At 32.9% G+C, this 22,408-nt stretch overlaps 1 protein-coding gene across 1 annotated transcript; it reads right to left on the reverse strand.

Annotated features, from left to right (window-relative positions):
- Positions 1–3,027: 3,027 nt before the first annotated feature.
- LOC116343057 (protein FAM151B-like) lies at positions 3,028–4,531 on the reverse strand. The gene is made up of 4 exons (XM_031770942.1): positions 4,229–4,531; positions 3,957–4,109; positions 3,695–3,858; positions 3,028–3,620 (listed from the first exon to the last, which is right to left on the reverse strand). The coding sequence occupies exons 1-4, from the start codon at positions 4,407–4,409 to the stop codon at positions 3,135–3,137; spliced, it is 984 nt and encodes a 327-aa protein (XP_031626802.1). The 5' UTR covers positions 4,410–4,531; the 3' UTR covers positions 3,028–3,134.
- Between the last annotated feature and the right edge of the window lie 17,877 nt (positions 4,532–22,408).

Genomic DNA, 22,408 nt, shown 5'->3' on the forward strand with positions numbered 1-22,408 from the left:
GTCCGACTACGTTTGTTACTGCGATCACATTTCAGTTGTAATGTTTAGAATAGGAAACAAGTCATATGCACCAGAGTAAATTCATTTCAGAACTATTTTCTCGATTATTCTCTTTTTCGAAACTAAATTACAGTCATAAACACAGCGCAATAAAACGAAATCAATAGATAATCATTGAGAAAGATTCTTTCCATAGACACTTCGATTGATCATGAGTTCCACATATAGACAATTTTAAATCATTTCACACACTAACACCATAATACGCAGAATACGTCCGATGCGTTGAAAAGGCATTATTTTTTTAGCAGTAATAAATATCTATCTGGAACTAATGTTTGATTCGGACTCGATTCGTTTGCAAATATCAGAGAAAAGCAAAAGAAAATGATAAATTCATAGAAACCGAGAACGAAGAAGGAAAAAAACTTGGCTGCAGATGTTTTATGCATAAATACTAATTTTCTTTTGATTACAACTTAAGCTTTGGTGCGTGCGTTTCTTCGATACAAATGTCCCATTTGCTCTCAATATATTTGGGATTATTTTGGTGGTTTTTAAAAGCACACAGCTTGTAATTCATTTTTGCAATTAAATCGCTACAAGACAGAAAATACATTTCGGGTTTTTTCTCTTGTGTGTTCGTTATTTTTTTTTTAAAGAAATCATATTAAGTTTGTATGTCCTTCAGACAACCCCTGTCATCGTTTAATATAAAGAAAAAGGCTTCTGTCTTTGATAGCAAAAACAATAAAGAAATTCCATTCATTATGAACACGAAAATGAAGAATGGTCAAATGACTATAGAAAAGTTTACTCAAAAAAATTCCAAGCAGAATGCGAAAGAGTGAAGCAGAAAAAAGAGAGAGAAAAAAAACAACACACTTACCAACTTTTCGAATTACATTTTCCCTTATTTCCTCTTAATATCATCATCGTCATCAACAACAACAATGTTGAATCTCGAAACATGATTTAGTCGCCATTATTTGACATGAACTCTTGTACAAAGGATTAAAAGAAAATTGTAAAATTTGTTGCGCTTATTTGTTTCGCGTCGGTCTTTGTATGTTGAATACTAAAAGTCCGGTTTTTACACAGGCCAGACAAATCGATACAAAGCAATAAATCATCATTGGTTTGCCGCCTTTGTCCATTGCATCGTTGATAAAATCGTGTTTTTTTTTTAAGGAATGGACGAATAAAAAAGGTTCCAAAGAAACGGTCCAAACAATCTTCGGAAATAAAAGCGTTGAAAGTAAAGAATGTGCCAAACATTTTACAAACTCGTAAGCCAATCCAAATAAAAATTCAGAGAAAAAACCAAATGATGGCAGATCATGTACCTACTGTTAAGAGCGGGCCGACCATAATTTCAAATCGGATCGAAAAAAGAAACACCAAATGCTACAAACGCTAATTCAATTCGAACGTTCTTTGAAATTTATTCGGTTATCACATCAAAAATATCGTTTTACATCAAAAAAAAGAGAAAAAAAACACTAATTTTCATCTAGTTTTTTCTAAATTCAATACTAATTTTGAAGAGGAAAAAAAAGAACTTGGTGAAACCTGTGTGAAAAAAGGCACGTTTATGATGTAGAAAAAAGATACGAAAAAAGCGCTCGTAGTTGATGTAAAAGAGATTTCTTTTTTCCCACATAAAAACACACACACAGTCTTCATGTTTATGTCATGGGTTTGATCTAAATATTATGGATGGCCATTCATCTTTCAACCCGTTCGTAGCGCTATCTTTTTTGCTACACTCGCACACACCATTTGTTTCAGCATCGTTTTCGTCAATCATGTGTAACGGTTTCGCTTTGGTGATTTTTTCCATCTTTTTTGGGAGATTTCTTCAATGTGAATTACGAATAGAAATAGTTTTGCAAAAAAAAATGAGCGAGAGACTCATGTGTGTCCTTCAGCTAAGCAATTGAGCTCAGACCAACTTTAATATCACTAACCAGGAATGGATATAGCGACTTTGCGATGAGCAAATGGAAATATGCAATTCAATGTTTTCAAAAATTTATATGCTTGGTCATTGAGCCTGAACATAGACATGAACATAGAAAATATGGATACAAAAAAAATTCCGTATCAAATCATCCGAGACGATATGGCAATGCATAGTCACGAAAGCATATATTGTATCAACATCGACATAAATAGGCTCACAATATTGCGTCTTGTTTATGACTCAATTTTTTCACTTTATATTCTGCTTTGGAATGTAATTTCTTGTCCATGTTTTTGGTGTACTTCATCAAATGTTGCTGCTTACACTGTCCAAAAGAACAGATCCAACATTTTTTTTTTTTTAAATCATAGTAACTGTTTCTCGTTTTGCTACTGGCTTTTCTTTCTGGTTCTTGCGCACTGAATCTATTACGCTTGTTATTTTCGCTCACAGGTCTTCTTGTGTTCGCTTTGATGCTTTCTATCTAACAAAATAGCACATTGAAAAGAAGAAGACAAAAAAATCAGTGGCTTGAGAAAAAAACGAATCATTTTGATTTTGTATTATGCAAAAATAGACCTTTTTTTACTTTTCCGCCCACGTATTGTGAAAGGAAAAGTATTGTAATGAAGCCTAAATTTATAAATTCTCAAAATGGTTGGAGATGACCTTTCCTAGATTGGGGATGAAAAATTAATCGATTTGTAACCAGGTTGTTCTGGGATGCACGTTGTACGTGACCGTTTTTGTTCACCTATTATCTCTTTTCTAGTGATAGTGTTTTTAAATCTTATTTTATAGGATGGTTGGTCAATATTCTTGAGGAATAGATACAATTAGACTTTGGACCAAATTCACTCCGTCGTGGTCTTACCGTGCATGAATTTTTTTTTAAATTTTGTATGGGGATGTCAAAATTTGTTAATTTTATGGATTCCTCGATCCAAAATTAGGGTCAATAAATAATAATAATATATTTAAATCATTTATGTAAAAATAAATAAACAAAACGATTTTATCTTTATTTTTTATTAAACGTTTTTTTTTATTTGACTTTTACGTAATAAACACATCAATATCAAGACATTTGAATTACGTCAACGTCTGTATTTGAATTTAACATTTGTTTTGATAGAATGTTCCATTAATTCGATTGGTTAAGGCAGAGTCAACCAGACTTTAAATTCAATTTACTTTTCATTTCATCTGGTATATCAACGTATACGTAAGGAAGGCCAAAGAAATTGATCAATTTTTGCAATTCTAGAATTGAAAATGTATCATTGCTACCAGTCCAAATGGTGAATGTTACCTTATAGACTTTGCTAACTGAATCAAACAAATATTTCAAGGTTGGTATACTTCTGACAGCATAAATGGCACGCACTGGAAATGATATTGGATGACTCTTATCAACATTATTATCATTAATAGCTTTGATCATTTGATCAACATGATATTGAGTATAGACGGCAGTCTGCATTTGACTCGATCCAGTTTTCCATCCAATTGAAAGTGTTACATTGGACAAGCCATCAAAATCTTCAAAGGCATCGAGAAATTCCTTGGCATCGATTGGCTTGTCCGGTAGAAATTCGTTCATACCTGGACCACAAATAACATCCGCATTTATAAAAGTATTCGCATCTGCAAACTGTGATGACAATGAGAAAGTAAAATGTTGGTTGCTAATAATTCTTCAAAACATTATTCAATTGTGATACGTACATTTTTTTGTTTTATCAGTGACAATGCCCTTTTCAGTGGATCGATATCTTTGATATCAAGCTTAATACCCTTCTTTTTATTGGATTTACTATTGTGATCGTAAACCTTACTCAGAAAGTCTTCCAATGAGAGATCAGACGATGTGTCCGGTGGATGAGCCATAACTTGATTATTACGTACGTTGGAATAAAGATTGATAAGTTAGATACAACAAGTTAATTTTTTATTTTTTTATTTATGCAAATATTATGCAAATCTATACCAACGTCTCTGTATTGAACATTTAATGCGCTTTGAATTTGAAACCAAATTGTTTTGATTATACTCGTATCTAATGTTGGATTTTCTGTTTCCTGTGCACATGATTTTTTAAGTATTCCAGGGCTCACATCAGCTTCAATCATTTGAACTTTAGCTTTATGTATAATGTATAATTTAAGTTTAAGTTAAAAGAAACGAACAGCTATCGCATATAACTGATGAAACCACATTCAATTGACGTATTCGAAATCAAAAAATGAAAAATAATCTCACCATTTGCAAGAACTTGCTCCAAGAGAGCCTGGCTATTAACTGCATGGGCCCATGTGATTATAGCCAAATTAGTTGAACCTCCGTTACTATAGTCACTTGCAGCATCAATCAAATTAGTTGGCATGATAAATGTTAGGACAAATATCGTCAACATGTTTGCCCTTTTGTTTATGGTATCCATCACTCTTCCGAAACGTGGAATTAAAAGTATTATATGAATGAATTTGTGAAGATAAAAAAGCCAAAAATTTATTCTAAACTGAATCGGCTTAAACTGAACTGATAGAATTATTTCACAGCAATAAAATGTGTATTTATTCGAGTTGATTAAAAATATTTTTGCACACATTTTGATACGTCGTCGAATATTTGTTGACCATTATACATCATTCAATGACACCAAACAAATGTTCTTTGCGTCAGCATTGAACAGACTTTTATCTGTTTCTACTTTTTTCGCCTCGTGTTTTTTTGTTAATAATTTGTATTTTTGGTTGATGTTCCTAGATGAGAACAGATTTTCTGATCGAAATGACAAGGGAGGTTAACGATAAAATAAGTTGGACACCAATGGCCCATCATGGTCTAACTAAATGAAATAAACAACTAGACGGAAAAGTTCGTCTTATAGGGTAAGACTTTTTATTTCTTTTTAATTTTAAATACGATGCTTATAATCCAAAATTGTGTGGGCAAATAGGTATATGGAAAAAAATCCATGCCCGCTGAACGTGTATACATAAATAACTAACCAAGTCAAAAATTCATCGGCTAAATGGATGATATTTTCAGGAAATTCGGTGTATCTTTTATTTATATCTCGCGTTCTTTTTGAATTCTCAACAAAACATCGATTTCTGAAAATCGTTTGGGTGTGAGTATGGACGCATTCATGTTATAATCGAGGCCTTTTTCTCACTCATTGCGATAAATATATTCGTTGTTCGAATTCATTGATTTCCATCCACAAATATACATGAATAGCCTCAAAAGATCAATAAAAATCAAACGAAAAGGATTTCGACAACACAAAATAACTTATTGTTCGAACAATTTATGATCATATTTATATTCATTTGCAATGCTTTTAACATGCGTTTTATGTTTTTTACGTTTTACTATTCTCTCACACACATTACGAGCGATTTTCTTTTTAGCTGAAAAAAAATGCTGATTTACGATGGCCCATGAAGAATTTTTTTTATTTCTTATCGAATCGAAAATTTTCCATGTGATTTTTATGGTTTTTTTTGTCTATTCATTGACTTCTGTTGTAATCCAGATTTCACAATTCGCCGAGCATGGTTGAATCCAAGCCCTTCTTACCCGTGCACCGACCAATAGATTTAGTTCGTTGATTTGACTTTTGGAGAATCTATCGTTAAATGTGGTTTTCAAAATGGACAATGGAATGGTTATTGTGATTCATGAGATATTTGAATGACAGACAATGTGAAATTTAGAAACTTCGAGTCACTTGATATGAAATATCGAAATTGATTCGATTTTGAAGTGGAATATTTGCTTAAGCTACAAATAACATTGCATCCAATACTAGATTGAAAGTCGATGGCTTTTTTAAATACTTCTCTCGTCGAACTGAATGCTTGAGCGTTAAAAACGTTATCGAAAATGTCAAGTTGATTTTATTTTGGTTCAACCTTTTTCGAATTTGACACAATTTTTGGCTAGCGTGTGAGAAGCCATACTCAAATTTAACTAAATACACTCGATGCTGCACTCATGTGGATGTTTGCTTTTAATTTAAGTTCAACACTCGGTGTGTTTGCTATGATACCATTTTGAACATGATTACGATATAGAGTACCCAATTGTATTAATTTCAATGGACTCTTGGAACCAAACGCACACACACACACACGAGCAAATACTATACACATTTCTAGGATTGTGTTTATATATGAGGCCTGATGATGCAACATAACAGACGAAGACGCAAAAATGGTATGAGACATGAGATTGGATTGAGGTTGATTCAACCAAAATGTGTACAATGCAATACAAATTGTTAAAATTGTTTCAGATGACAGCTTTAGATTCAAAGTGCATACAGATGAACTTCAAAGACAAACACATTTTGAGCAGATAAATTAATGTGCATTTCTGTATTCACAGTTCACAAATCGTAACAATAAATGTGTGTTACATCGTTGTGTTAACGATTAATTTAGCCAACACAGCAATAAAATTTAATCTATGAACTCATAGATTTTATGCAATACTAGTATATATTGGCATCATTACTATGAATTATTATTATTTTGAGTTTAATTCCAAAATATTTGATTATAAAAGAGAGCTACCGTTGAATTTCATTTTAGAAAATGAAAAACAAACAATTTAATGAATACCTCGTCAGTTTTGCTGTTAAACATTTAAATATTCAACTGAACAAAAGCGGTCATTATCAAACATATTTTTTGCTATTAGACGCTTTAATTACGGCTATTGTTTAATTTTTATAATGGTATTTTTCAAATATTATCCTATATTCCATAAATGTTCAATAAATAATCATATTTTCAAATTTCCCTGAAATGAATAATTTGATTACACCATGCAGTCAATCACTAATTTTCTCAATCGAATTCATCGGCTTTAAAATTCTCCGTTATGGACGTTTCTCAAACAATTATAAATGCATTCATAATAATTGGCTTGAAAAATCCCGATCATTCAACTGAATGTAAAATATGAAACTGCAATGCATTCCAAACCATTTCACATAATCGAATGAATTTAACAAATATTCGGCATTTTACTCGATAATATTATAAGTACATTTGCTTGTTGTATGATTTCCGAGTAAATCGATTCCATTAGATATATAACATAATATGTACAATTTCATAATCAACATGAGTTAAAGTCATATTTATTGCAATCATAACGCACTTTTAAGGGTTTTCAAAAACATTAGCATCAAATGTTCGAATTCCAAAATCACTACAATTAATAAATAAATAACAACTTTAACACGCTTTTGAAGTATTTAAATGATACATTATGATTTTACCAAATATTTTAAACATAGGACGAGCCTAAAAGTGTCTTTCACATGTATTTATATTCAAACGTCATTCTCTGAACTTCACGTCATTCTCTGTCATTCTGCAGAAAGTTGTATAATATATACATTTAACGCTATGCATAAGCCATTTTGAAATAAAAATGGTCAATAATCATATAAATTCTGTTAAACATTATTTCCCACATAATGTGGATAGCATTTATGTCATCTACTGGAGAATTACGTTTGTCAACATCATTCAAGAAATTATTTGTAGAAATAACATCATTGAATGGAGTGGAATTTGCCAATTCTCGTCTCTTTTTGGAAATATAAAGTGGAAATATTCTTATAAATAAAGAGACAGAAAATCCATATGACACTGTATAAAGGCAGGAACTGAACAAGAAAAGAATATAGACAACTCAAAGTTCTTGTGTATAGTGCCTCAGCACACATTCAATGCGGTCTAGACTCTAGACAAATACCATTACCATCTTTATATTTGACGTTCTCCGAGCTTAGAACATTCAACAAAATATTATTAATCATAAGTTACAAGGTTACCATTCTATAAAACAATTACTTTGCACGGGCCAAAATATAATGACTCATTTCCGCACATAAAATACAAAATCGTTTTATATAGTCATCTTTGTCGCAATAATTCCCAATCGTAATCCAGTCGAAATACAAAATGCTTTTAATTGTACACACAGTGTTTCTTCAGTAACTAATTGCTGACTATAGTACAGTTTGAGCTATAATCTTGGATAGGATTTACTGTGTTAATAGTAAATAAATCTCATTTTAGATAATTTAAAGTTAAAAATGAAGCTCGACATTTTGAAACAATCATATGACCTTTTAATAAAACTAATGTTAGTTGAGATATAATTACGGTACGATTTATTTCATATTTTCTTTTGTATATTCATTTCAGTTAACACCTTGCTATTCTCCAAAAGTCTTGAATACGAATGACTCTTAAAATTGACCATTCATGAAAATGGCTAATGTGGCAATGTATACACCGTCGTACCTGTAACATTTCATATAACAGTGTTGTTTGTATTTAATGAATGAATTAATTTATTCATTTTTCAAAATGGGAACGATATAAATTGCTGGAACAGTTCGGAAATAATATGCACCAGTATTTTCTTTGCTCTCTAGTTGGCTGCTAATGTAAGAGTTCTCATGTGCTTAATTGGCTCTTGCTTTGCGCCACTATAATTATATCATGATTTTCTGGCAATTTAAACAATCCACATGCGTTTGTTCATAGGGAAAATACTGCCATAACGGATATGACTTTAACCTTTTTCATTCGGAACTTTGCTTGTTTCATTGATATAAACTAAACTTCTAACACACTTGAAAACCATATGCTGAAATAAAAGATTCTTTTAACTTATTATTAGTTCTGCGTCATTTTCCACATTGACTTTCTCGTTTCGCCGCTTTTTTTTCTCGTCTTACATTGAATTATTTAGTTATGTTAACTTCAGCGGTATACAACCGATGAGAGACCGGATATTTGTTTGTTTTTACATTTTCATGTTTGGTTTCTTTTATTTGTTTCTGCTCTACAGTAAATAACACACAAAAATTACTATGCTAAACTTTATCATAATTGCTGCAGCTCGAAAAAAATGAACAATTCTCATTCGTTTATTTGACGTTAAGTGTGAGAAAAGTATTAAACAAAAAAAATGGTGTTTAATTGAGTTTGACAACGCTAATTAAGTTACAGACGGTTTGTGTGAGTGGAGTGTTTTTCAGGCACTGCCAATGGCATTTAGTCTGCAGTTGACCTCGTCATGATCGTTTTTTTCTCTCTAAATAAAACGCTGTTTTCATTTATTGTTGTGAGATTACTTCAAGCATTACTTTCCCCAGAAAAAAAAATCAATAAATAAAAGCAAATAAAATGATTGCCGAGAAAAAGAAGAAAAAAATCAGAATTTTCACAATTTACATGAATAATAGAATCAGATTTATATTTGGAGTGGTAATTTAAAGGGCAAAGAATGAACATTCAGTCAAATCAAAACAGTGATTCAAATGGCGAACGGCGTTTCAATAATGCTACATAGTGTTTTTTCTCCCAGATATTTTAAATAATGCATTAAGCACGATCAAGGCTTGCGCGTGTAACAAAAATTAGCATTCGGACGATGTATGTTTGATTCGAAAATCTAATCAGTGGTTCTCAGCGTTTATAATGTTTGAAATGCGCAAATGGCATGCATTCAATCAACTCAATTAAGCTTTGAAGCTTAAGCTGAAGCCACAAAGTGCACGATAAAAATAGATAAATTGAAGAAAATTGTTTAGTGCAAAATTAGCTCATAAAATATTCCTGCATCGCTTAATATTCAATTGAAATTTTTAATGGATTCAATGCTTACATCAAACTGATTTACATTTTTATTTTCGCTTATGCTTGCATCTTTGCCTCTCTTTTTTGTCTTTTACTTCGGCATTTTCTTTACTTTTCTCTTCTTTTGTGTTCGCTTTTATTGATGCCATTACCACGTATTGGCGTCTTTTTTTATTTTGTTCTTTTTTCGCTTCGTTCGTCCTTGTTAGTGTTTTTAACTCAGCATTTGGTTTTTCATTCTTCAGTCGTATTTGTTTAAGCGGAATCTGTGCGAAAATTCCAATCTTCTTTCCGAACGATTCAGTTGAATCAGCCAACGGCAGCAGCGACAGCAATAGCAATAGCAATACCAGTATTAAGCGCATTAAAATGTATTGGCACATTCGAACTATTGGGCTACAAACGGAAAAGCTCCCGTGCACATGTATGCCATGGCATGCCATCGTTAAATGTGTTATGTATGTTTTTTTACAGTGAATTATATACATTTGCCGTCTGCTTGGTCGATGTGTATTGGCGCCAACGTCAAAAATATTGTGTAAGATATTATGGACCCATTTGAAAACTACGAAAAATGCCATACTAATAAAACTCTATCTGTGTTACTGTGTGTTCGTTGTTACCATAACAGGATCTTTCCTCTCCGTTTGCTTTCCCTCCCTCGCTTTCCATCCCCATCTCTCTCTCCTCACATGGACCCAGCAGAAATATGTAGTTTTATTAGTCTGAAAAATGTTTGTGCGCTTTTCTTTTGTTGAGTCGCTTTTCCCTTTCACTTTACTCTCTGCTTCTCCTTTGTTGGTTAGTAGTCAGCAAATACTAAACTTGAGCAAATAAATACAACGACCACATTCACCACCAACACAAATGCCGTATGCGCGTGCCAGAAGAGAACGCCAGAAACAAAAGATGACGAAGAGCACAAAAAAAAAAAACCATCATCTAACCCAACAACAAACTCATGAAAAAAGTGATAAAACCACGCGCTCAGATAAACTATTTTCCAAAAGAATGAAGCTTCTGTGTCGGCGTATGGAGTGAAAGAAGAGAGAACATTACCATTCGGTTAAAGGATGTTTTAATTTTTCATCAGTGTTCCATATTCGGTGGTCGGTTTGTTAGAGCTTTTTATTCGAATTCCACAATGAAGAATTTTCCCTTGTTCACATACAATTCCTTAATGTGAAACGAATCATTTTGGACGCATTTTGTATATGCTCTCTGTTCTGTCTACTTTGCGTGTATGTTACTTTACGAGAAAATTATTTTGCCTCACAACTAACTCATTCACCAAATGAAATGAAACGATAAAATTTCGTTTCGATTGTAAAACTGCGGGAAAACCAATAGCCAAACCATGAAAAAAAAACCAAAACACCACAGACATATAGATAAAACATTGCAAAAAAAACCGTTGTTCTTTGAAATTCCATACACATTTGCTGTTCAGTGCTGCTGAATGGTATAGTTACCGCCAATGCTGAAACGCTGTTGAAGTGTATTGACGATGAGATATTTTAGAACAATTCGAAACAGACAGACATTGAACGCAAGCTGGATGCAAAAAAAAAAACACAAAACAATTCACCTGTACATTTCAATTTACCCGCACACTGGAGTCCTTCGTTCATTGTTTCAAGCAGAGAAAAGGAGCTCATACAAGTAATTAGCATTGTTGAGTGTTCCGTTGGTTTGATCTTCGGTTGTTAAATGAAAAGAAAAAACTGTGTAATTCGCTTGCATATGATGGTGTGACCTTGCCTCATTTTCTCAATTGTCTCGCCTCAAAAAAGTTGTGGTAAAGCTCAAAACGCTTCCATCTATAAAATAAAAACAAAATTGTTCGTCCATGAAACCGAACGGTTTGGGGTTTGCATCTCTCAAAAGCAGACGATGTTTTCTTAGGATACATTATTCGTTTCGTTTCGAATTCTTTTTTTTTACAGCCCATTAAAATGAATCCATTAAACCAAAATTGAAAGACGTAATTAAGCACATCACACTTTACGTTCAATCATTTTTGACGTAAATCACTAATTAAACCATTGTTCTAATAGCACATAAACGGTAGATGATTTCATTCAAATTAAATCGATTTCAGTTACCCTAAACAATTGTTAATTGGTCGCCGTTCACTCGTTGTCTATTGCTTTTGTGTGACTCAATCAGTCGAATAAAATGGCTTCACAAGCATCACCACATTGGCTCAATTTCACCAATATTTTCATCTAAATTCAAATGATTTCCATAGAAATATTATTATCCGCCAGAGCATAATGCTGGCTTATTTGCGAATTCAGTTTGATTTCATTCATCGATTGTCACTTGCCGAATGACATTCACTATCTCGATGCTATAACCGAAACGCATAATAGCCATACATCGGATTGGCATGTGGGGAGAGCGAATGACGACGATCAATTTTCAAAAGCTTCATTTTCCGAATGTCGTTCAATTCAGCACCGTACACTGAAAGACATACATGTGCTTGTAGTGTCTCTGATAGAGAGTGTAGAATTTTCGAGTTGAATATGTCGGTAAAATAGCTTTTCTTGTGGTGGTTTCTTTTTTGAGCATATTTTGAATCGACAAGCGGTTAATATTAAACGAGTTCCGGATTCTGCAGATAAAGACGTTATTACAATTCCATTTAGATAAAGCCAAAGAATTTTTCCTTTTCGACAAAACGAACGGCATCCAAAAAAAAAAAATGAATTCCATTTTGGACGAGCTTCGCAGCTCACATTCTTTCTTTAGACTCGTTCACTCGCTCACTTACAAAGGCAGCATTTAAACTAATGAATTTGATAAAAGTATGCTCGCGTCGAGACACCAGCACAAATTCAAAAATGATAACTAAGCACAAAACGGGGAGATTCGTTTTTTTCTTAACAAAAAAAAATCATATGCAAATTGAAAATGGCAATACAAAAGAACAAGGATTACGTGAAAACAGCAGTCGGAATTTGTGCGATTGAAGCAAAGATTCGAAATGTTAAAATGTTTTGTTGTTTCGTCTTGAGAATGAGTGTGTGTGCCATTAAGGAAAAATCCATGCGATAATTTTCACTGATATATATAACTATGTATATAAAGCAATCGCAATAGACGACGAATGTGAAGCATATTGTATGCATATAATATCCATAATGAAACAAACAAGCGAACGAACAAGTGAATGCGTTAACATTTTGTCGCAACAAAAACACCCCAAGTCTCGGATATAAAATGACTAAAACGGAAATTGTACATATGACGATGTTCGCGAGCTCATCGAGTTTCAGGCAACAACTGCCATTTCAAGAATTCTTGATGATTATTATTAAGCGACAACATTAACCAGAGAAACGAGAGAGGGGGGCAGGGAGGCAAGAAGAAAATTTACCAAAAACTCATACAAAAGATATGGATATGGTGGCAAAACTACTGTTTGTCAAAAGTTTGTCTTTATTTGATATCGTCAAGTTGCGATACGACTTGGGTGTTTTGGTGTGATTTCAAAAGTAAACACTTGAGACAAAGTTCGGCTGCCACAGAGAATCAGCATGTATTGTTGGTTGTCAAAAGCTCCATTTTTCGTGCGTCAAACAATCATATGTATCGAATCGACAGTGATTGTTAGTCTCCAAGCAACTCTTTTCATATTTTCTCTCATCCTTGACCGAAACTCGATGCACATATTTTAACGTATTTTCCTTCGTTTTGTCATTCTATCATTTGTGTATGTGTCGCAAATGCTCATTTATGTATATTTTTTTCTTCAACAAAATATGTATCATTAAGGATTCTCGAAAATCATTGAATAATTATCTCATACACATATTAAATTTAAACCATGTAGAGTGTGCATATTTGTAGAATGTGTATTTGCACCACTTGTATTGTGGTTAATTCCTGCTAACATTTCGATCCGAATGAGTCTAACCATACGCAATATTTGTTATCACATAAAGGAAATGATATACACAGACCGGTTGGTCGGCCGGTTGTCTGATTTGATCTTAGTTCACCACATTTGTACATATATATGCCTAATGCGAAGAGCCTCCTCAAGTGCAATGCACACTGTTAACTGATTTCCAACAACCTCGAATACATCAGCACATTGGGAGCGTGCATATTCATTAGTAAAGTTTCGATGATTTTGTTTATCATCGTTTCACATCTCATTTCTAGGAATGTCATAAGAGCCAATTATTCGACATTATTTGCACATAAATCCATTTATTTACACTAAGCTACTGTGCAATATCTATTTGATGAGGTTCTTATGTTTATGCAGTTTATTTATAAAATATAAATGTTTATTGTTTCAGTTTGTTTGTTTTTCTGATTTTCAACAATGTGCATTTGCAACATTTTCGTTAGTTTTTTTTTTTTTTTTGATAAATATTTTCCATTCTTGCAGATGCAGATAGTCTGGTGAGTATAGTTTTGCGCATGAGACAGGACATGCCCTAAGATAATGTTATCATCAATCAATACATTTAGGAAATAAATCGAAATGGAAGATTCTGTGACAGTTATTAAAAAAAAGTCACGTATATCTCTGAATTCAGACATCTATTCTAATATGTTAGATACATACATGGTGACGTCATCTAACGGTATGCCCTGATTTTTTGAAAATACATATTTTATTCTGTTGGATAAATAAGGGAATCACGATCAGATACTCTTTTGAATAGTGAATATTTTATTTGATTTGTTTAAAATGTTCAAAATCAATTTCTAAAGCTTCTTCTGTTATTTAGATTTGGCAAGATTTCAATGACTGAAAGAATAAGCAAAACAGAAACAGAAAGGGTTCATAAATTTTACATTTGATTTAAATACAAATATGTAGAAGCATGTTTATAGCGAAATAAAATGGTTAATCATTAATGATGCATGAGCTCATTCATTGTTAGTGCAGGCAAAATGTTTCGGACAACTTTGTGAGGATGAGAATACACGAGAGAGAGAGAGAGAGAGAGAGAGAGAGAGAGAGAGAGAGAATGAAATAAGGGGAAATGATGCGATAATTTTGGTCGTTTTCCAAAACTGGTTTTCTAAAGGAATCTCTCAAACAGTGTATGTGATAATCAAAATATTTTTCGATGATTTAACAACAAAATGCAATCGCATTCGACTTCAGTGCGCCAGACAAAATGATATTTAGCATGAAATATGCTTTGTGATGACACAGCATTTATTATTATATTGGCTCAAGTGATAGCGTTGCAAATTCAATTTTATTTGCCTCTCGAAAATTCCATTCGATTCACTCGCACGCTCACAGTCTTTGTATCACATTGTGTCATGGCTACGCAAAATGCTTTGTTCGTGCATGTGAACGGTATTTCTGATAATGTCTTTCATGGGAATTTGAAAATTGTATATTCGCCATATCTTGACTCGAAAATCATTTATCTGCATTTCACAATATCTATATATGTGCATTTATCGATGATTGTGACAGTTACCAAAGTCTCTCTGCCAAACACATACTCACACTCCCTCTCGCTCACACAAAAACAATACATTTTATTGCATTATAACGTCATTATGTATACAACTGTACACGATACATGATATTGACGGCGTGCACAGATGGCAATTTTAAATCGTAAACAATAAAACAATAATGCCAGAAGCTTCAATTCGATTTCAAGTCAAAGTGAAAAAAGGGAGGCTGCATGCCATACCGGCTGCCCATGAGTCATTTCATTGAATTGAATGATGCATTTTAAATGTTGGCACTTTATTGCTTCGACTATCGAGTCAAAAAGAAGGCATTTGCTGTCTACAACACATGTGCTCAATGATCAGGGCACACTGTTTACTTCGATCAATGTTCAAACGGTGAGATGTTTAATTTTTAATCGACTGCACCAAAATGAACCAAATCGAATTCATTGTATGTCCGAACTAAAAACGAATTTCATATCAACTGAAAAGTATTGTTTTTCGATGTTACTTCTGTATTCAACGGAAATTAAACATATTTGCAAGCATCAACGATGTGTCGTACGCATGTTGGCATATATTTTTATGATATGCATAGGTGTACGAATTAATGAATACTTGGCTTTTTGTGTGTAAACATGTGCACTTCATTGTTGTTGTTTTTTTTTTAAACAAATTCTCATGTACCATTTTCAGCGATTCAATCGAAAAGTTTGACACTCATTTGATATAATTCAGCAAACCGTAAAACCTTTCACTTGCCGACTATCGAACATTTTACCTTATGTTACCGATTCGCTGAACTTGTATGCCGCACGTAAATTCCACTTGATGGCCGCTCGATTCTCTATTCCATTTAGTTTGCCATTTTCTGAAAAAGCTGTTGCATTGCTTGCACTTAACTACTTTAATATGATTCGAAATTGAAATTTCCATGTAAACACGTAATCGATGTATTGTGCATTTCTTTCTACAATTTATAAATATCATTCGATATGCCATGGGGTACATTGTACACTTGTACACATTTTACATATAGCCTGCGTGTGTATGCTTTCAGTATAACCGAATTCAAATTGGATTCATGCCAATTTATTGAAATAAATGGCACAGACTCTCCACTTAAACTGCTCTCTATTTGGCATAATTTCACATTTTGGCCATGTTTATGTATTTCTGTAGAGGGTAAACGAGTTTTCGAAATTGTAATAGTTTAGTGAATATCGAATAGTGTATCACATTGTGCATTATACACATATACAGAGAGCACATTATACATACTCTACAAATTGTATTGAAACTAACTATGCTCATTTGTATCATGCATCACATACTTTATCATACTGCATTTCATCTTTTGAAAAAAAAAACAATTTCATGTACTTTTCGGGAATGTTTCAACCTCACAAACAAAATTGCAATTTTCAATTTTATACTTATAATTTTACATATGCCACATTCGACAGAGCACAATATATCCCCATTCGCCCCAATTGAAGTTCAATTTAACATATTACATAAGCCCATTTAAATAATGTCAACGTTTGACTTTTCCATTTCGACGCATCAAATGCGATAAAAAAAAACGCGGATTTGAAAAAATGGGAATGCTACTTTTTCATATAAAAAGGAAATAAAATTTTTACAAAATAAATGATAAATGTGTTTAGATGAGCAGATAGGATGATATAGAATGTCTTTCTATTTTTAATAATGTTCACAAGAATATTCAAAAAATGTAGACCCCAAAGATTTTCGAAAATTTTCGACCGAAAATGTAGATTATGCAGTGGTTTTGTGTTTTGAAGTTACAACTGATTAACTATACGATTATGAACATTGTTGATGGTAGAGATTTTAAGTGAATAACTTTTTGCAGTCGCTATAAATCATTATTTATCATTTTATCGCGGTCGACAAAACTGTCGGATTAAAAATGTTTCCTAATAGTAATACATTTTACATAAATCAAGCCACGAAGAATATGGCTGGATGATGGTTGCGATGACGCGTCAAATGAGATGCATGAATGCTTGAATAATTGAATGGATTTTAGTGTCAGCAGATGTCAGTTCCAGTTCCAGTTTGGGAGAGTCCTTCATAAATATTATTGGATCAACACATTATGCAGTCAGCTTATCAGTTGTTGTTGTGATGTATTATATTTTTTTTATTTGCATTTAGCTGTGAAAAAAAGCTTTTTGCTCTTAAAACATCTTGAATTTGTATTCATATAAAATTGAGTGGAATTTCTCGGATTTTGCAGCGGCTTCCATTTATAGCGCAGGTGTCGCGTTAAATAGTCGTTTAGAGTGTTTTCCAAACCCAAATTTTGTATGCCACGTTTTTACTTGCTAGTCATTAAGATTCACGCTTGTTGCATTTTGTCACCACAAAAATGGGATGCAACTTTGCTTAATTTCAGCAAACTATGTGTGTGTGTACAACACTGTACATATGCATTAATAAAGTTCCGCATAATTTAAAGCCAACAAAAATCACTAATTGAAGATTTAGTGGATGTGGATGTGATTAAATTTTTCAAATAAAATTGAAATAATCACAAAACCGAAAATATTCATTATCGTGAGTGCGCCAAACATTTTCTGCGGTTTGAGCTTTTTGAAACTTGAAAAGTGATCATGCACAAAATGTTATTCAGTTGAAACTATTCACTATGCTAAAATCAAAAACCGACATTGAGCGTACCCGAATATCGCAAACATATTTGAGCATGAGATTTGACGCTGACGATAATAGTAATGTCGATGTGATGTTGATAGTTATGGTTGCGGCTGGTAAAAAAAATTGTGTAGAAATCATTTAAGCTAGAATGCTCTATAGTTAATACTTGATTGCGTTTTAATTTTATATTGTTAATGAAGTAACTATGAATTTAGGATATGTAAACATTGAATTCGCACAAAATTATAAAAAAAAACGGGAAATAATATCTGAGATCTTATTGAGTAATGTAAAATTTAAAGAAGAAGAAGAAACCCATATTCCATTTACACTACTAATGTGTTACTATACAATATAACATTACCGTCCCATGTGCAAACACTGATTTAATTTATGTAAATTTATTTAATTATTTTACGAAACACATTTCTACAAATACAACCATTTGATATAAGTACATTGATTCCGCATGTTTAACGTTCAAAGTTTTGTATTTATCATATGGTGGTTTTTTTCTATTAAGAACAAAAACGTGCATACACGTATTGCAAAGCACATTTTGCAATTTTGCTAACGAATCGAATAATAAATAGTTTGAACTCGTGAATATATTTGCTTAAATCTTCGAAAAATTCAAAGTAGAGCATTTATTTGGTGTTCTAAGTTATCGTTGTTAGTTATATTTACGCTAGTTTGAGTCAAAAACAATTGCAGGTGAACGTTAAATGAACGAAAATGTGAAACGTACATGAGCAATAAACTCATTTCTATTAGCAAAATTGATAAAATATGCAACTTAAGCAAGGTAAATGTTGTGTACGCTACAGGTGCTCCTATTGTGATACGAATCATTCAACTTGTAGGAGGCTGAGTGGTGGCTCTTTTCTCTCATATCATATATACCAGTCCCATCGATAGCAATAACATAAATCGTGTTTGTTATAAATTCAATCAAATGGATATATGCTGTAGCACATACTAGCATATTTGGCTCATCACTCATGAAGACAATGAATGGTACTAAATGCCATTTAGCTATACTAAATTTTGGTGCACAGTGTGAGACTTTCACCCCACATTGTTATTCGAGCATTGTGATCGGCGCAATTACATCCGTTTAATTGCTGTTGCTAACATATTTTATCGAAATTCCAACCGCTTCGATTGATTTATGCATTACATGTTTATTTTTATTCGATGTTACCAATGTTCTATACCTATTTGAATACATAGTTGGCTAGCATTTCATTAAGAAAACGAGTTTTATCGTATATATTATGATAATAGTATATATGTATATACATTGGAGTCAAAATATCAAAATGAAACATTCACTTCCAAATGTTATTAGATGTAAATATTGGCTTCATAAGCGCGTTTGAATATTTCAGTGAAATCATATTAATGGTGGAGGCGATAGTTTAAATATTTGGCAAATTTTTGAATGAGTTATTATAAATTGGATGACGAGAAATTTTGGCTTGTGGGATATGATGTGATTTTATGTTATGCGGGAGTTCGCACTGAAATAATGGATGAAAAATCACTCAAAATATCCATACTTCGTTTTTGTTCTTGTGGCGATTGAAATGAAAGGCATTTTGACATGTTTTGCTGATAGTTGTAGTGAGTTTTAAAACGCATGGTCAATCTCAAACAATCTCGTCATTGTCGAATCACATGTCGTGTTTTAACAGAAAAAAGAACAATTACTTACTATATGACGACTGTTCTACTCATTGCCAGGGAAATTTATCTCATCACGAATAGATTTTAAAATTGTTATGTTTTAAAAATGGTAATTGTACAATGTTTATGTGTCTGTATTAACTTTTCGATTGAAAATATACAAATTCAACACTATTGCTGTAAATAATTTGCAAATATAAAGAGATAGAGAGAGAGACGACTGACATGAATTTATAGAACTACTAATGAAGCGTACACTCTCTTTTAATGAGTTGAATAATTTGAATGAATCTATTCAATGAGTTTATTTGAAGCTTACATTTTGACTACGTTCAAATCAATGCTGCCCGATGGCTGCTTCTTTGAGTGTAGTTTTTTGTTGCGATTTCTCTCTTCAAACCAATGCAAACACAAAAAAACAACAACCGATTTTTTCTGTATGCTTGATGAAAATTAAAAGTACCTCACAACCAAGCTCTCACAACACGTCTGTTACTTTATTCCATTATCCACATTTAAAACTTAATAAGGTGAAGTTATTTCACCGTTTAACTTTTTTTTCTTCTAATTAGACATTCACGATAGGGTATGCATTCGCATCTGTGAATCATTCTGTGTTTATTCAATGTAATCCGTCTTATCTAAATACCGTTGTTTTTTCTCGTTGTTTGCCACAGCGATTGTAGCAGCAGTGGCAAAAAACAAACCTAAATAAGCTTAACATAGTTTACGGTGATACAGTTATAAACTGGATGAGCCCGTTAAAAGTTGATCAAAGTAATAATTTAGGATTTATGTGACTTAATTGTAATCAGGTGGTAGATCTGTAGCCAACAGTGACCTGCTCCTCTTGTACTCTTTTCGTCTCTATTCCATAACATTAAATGCGTGTAATTTACCGTTCTTTTCACCCCAGTTAATGTAAATCGATTCACATTTCTTTTGCTGGAGATTTGTTAAGCCCATTTCCGTATTAAAATAGGAAAAATCTACCTGTATTAAGACACATAAGTCAGATTTATTAAATGTTGGTTTAGCTCTTGTTTTTCTCTCATTCTCACGTTTCATGTATTCTGATACCATTTCTACTTTACACATTATCATTGGAAATGGTGGTGTCGCGCAAAATAAGAAGAAGCCAAATAGAAATGGGCATAAACTATGCTAGAAATCTGAAAAGATTGAATCGTTGTGTAATGTGACACAAAGAACGTAAAACACATAAATCGGCACACAAAAGCTAAAAATGAAAACTAAACAGGTTCATCTTATTTCTTGTTGCGGTATTTTTCATTATATCTAGCTAAATATTTGCTTTTTTTCTGCATTCATTTTATTTCGACGTAACGCCAGTGAAATCTTTATTTTTAATATTGGCGTTCAGTCTTTGTGTGGTCGCAATACCACATTCCGAAAATGTTAGCTATGCAAAAGATTTGTTACAGATTCGTTTTTGTGCATAAACGACGTAGCATCGAGATAAAAACCGGAAAATTCTTTACTGTCACATTTGAAAACTTGTGAAATATCACTACTTTATATGTATGTGTTGAAGTGAATAAGCGACTGTATGGTGTGCACACAATTGAGGCCCGTGCTAGTTTATGTCCTCGACAAATATGTGCGTCGTGCGTTTGTATTTGAAAACCAAATTGCGGTAAAAATGTGCGACGCGCTCAAAATGCGATTGTATTTGAAGAAAAATTGCCGCACATTAAATATATCTATATAGTCAAACGAACGACCGGAAGAAACGAAACAACTCTATAAAATGCGAGTTAAACCGGAAAAAAGTCAAAGAAAATGTGAAAAAAAAGTCAAGCAAATAGCTTGATAAATGTGAGGGATGACAAAAATCCCAGAGTCGACATCCTACACATACACAGTGTATGGTGAAACATTTGCTGGCGGCAGAGAGGTTTGCCTCGTCGTTGTCACTAAGCTTGTGTGGACTTCAATAGATTCCATCGTTGAATACGCTTGTGCTTCAGCTATTTTACATGAATGCGAAATTAAAGCGTTTAAAGTCAGTGAAAAGATAAATATAGCATATTTTAAAGCCTTAAAATGGCTCTAAATAGCAGAAATGTATCCATTATTGTGTCAAAGACATTCGAATAGACTCAGAGTCTCAGACATACACATATGAAAACCACTCACCATCTAAATAGCATTGAAGTGATTTCTTGCCGTTTACATTCGATGCAGTGAATGAAGAAAACAGAAATAAGTTGTCAATTGCCTTCGTCGATTTTCTTCACAACTAACGTTTGACCATTGTTGCGAAACCGTCTCTTATTCAAGTCAAATTTATGTCAAACATCTGGAGCGCCAATTTTGAGAAAGTAACAAATGTATTCATGTCTATAAGTGGCCGCTTCCGTTGTTCATAACACAATCACGAGCGATTTATTTAATTTACTTACGATCCGCATGAGCTTGGTTGCACTAAAGGAATTTCACTTCACATTTTTTCGATTTTTTTTTTGCAAAAAAATCGAATTCTTTCTCGTTGCCAAGTAAGAATTCGTGTTGTCAATAAATTTTACAGTCGATAACAAAATGTCGCAATTTGTATATTCGTATCATTTTGCAAATCAGAACGATTTTGAACGCATGACTTCGTTCGCTCTAAACTTTTTCAACGCTACATTTGGATTTCAATTGATGCAATGACAGTCAAAAAAAAAATTCTGCGATACTTTTGATACGTAATCACAATGAAGTAAACACATCGAATTTTCGAATAACACTTAAATCGAATGGAAAAATTCGTCATTTAATTTATGATAGGCAATTAAGTTGATTCAAAAGCCGTCCAGTATCAATCAGAGTTTCAGCACTAAAGCTTAGCTTTCGCATCATTTACCATTTGAACTGGCTTGAATCTGTGGCAGCGCGTTTTTCTCTCTTGTTCTCTTGTATTTTTATTTGTATTTGC

Source organism: Contarinia nasturtii, unplaced genomic scaffold (genome assembly GCF_009176525.2).
Source record: "Contarinia nasturtii isolate CC-2019 unplaced genomic scaffold, AAFC_CNas_1.1 Cnas_scaffold_928, whole genome shotgun sequence".
NCBI classification, from domain to species: Eukaryota; Metazoa; Arthropoda; class Insecta; order Diptera; family Cecidomyiidae; genus Contarinia; species Contarinia nasturtii.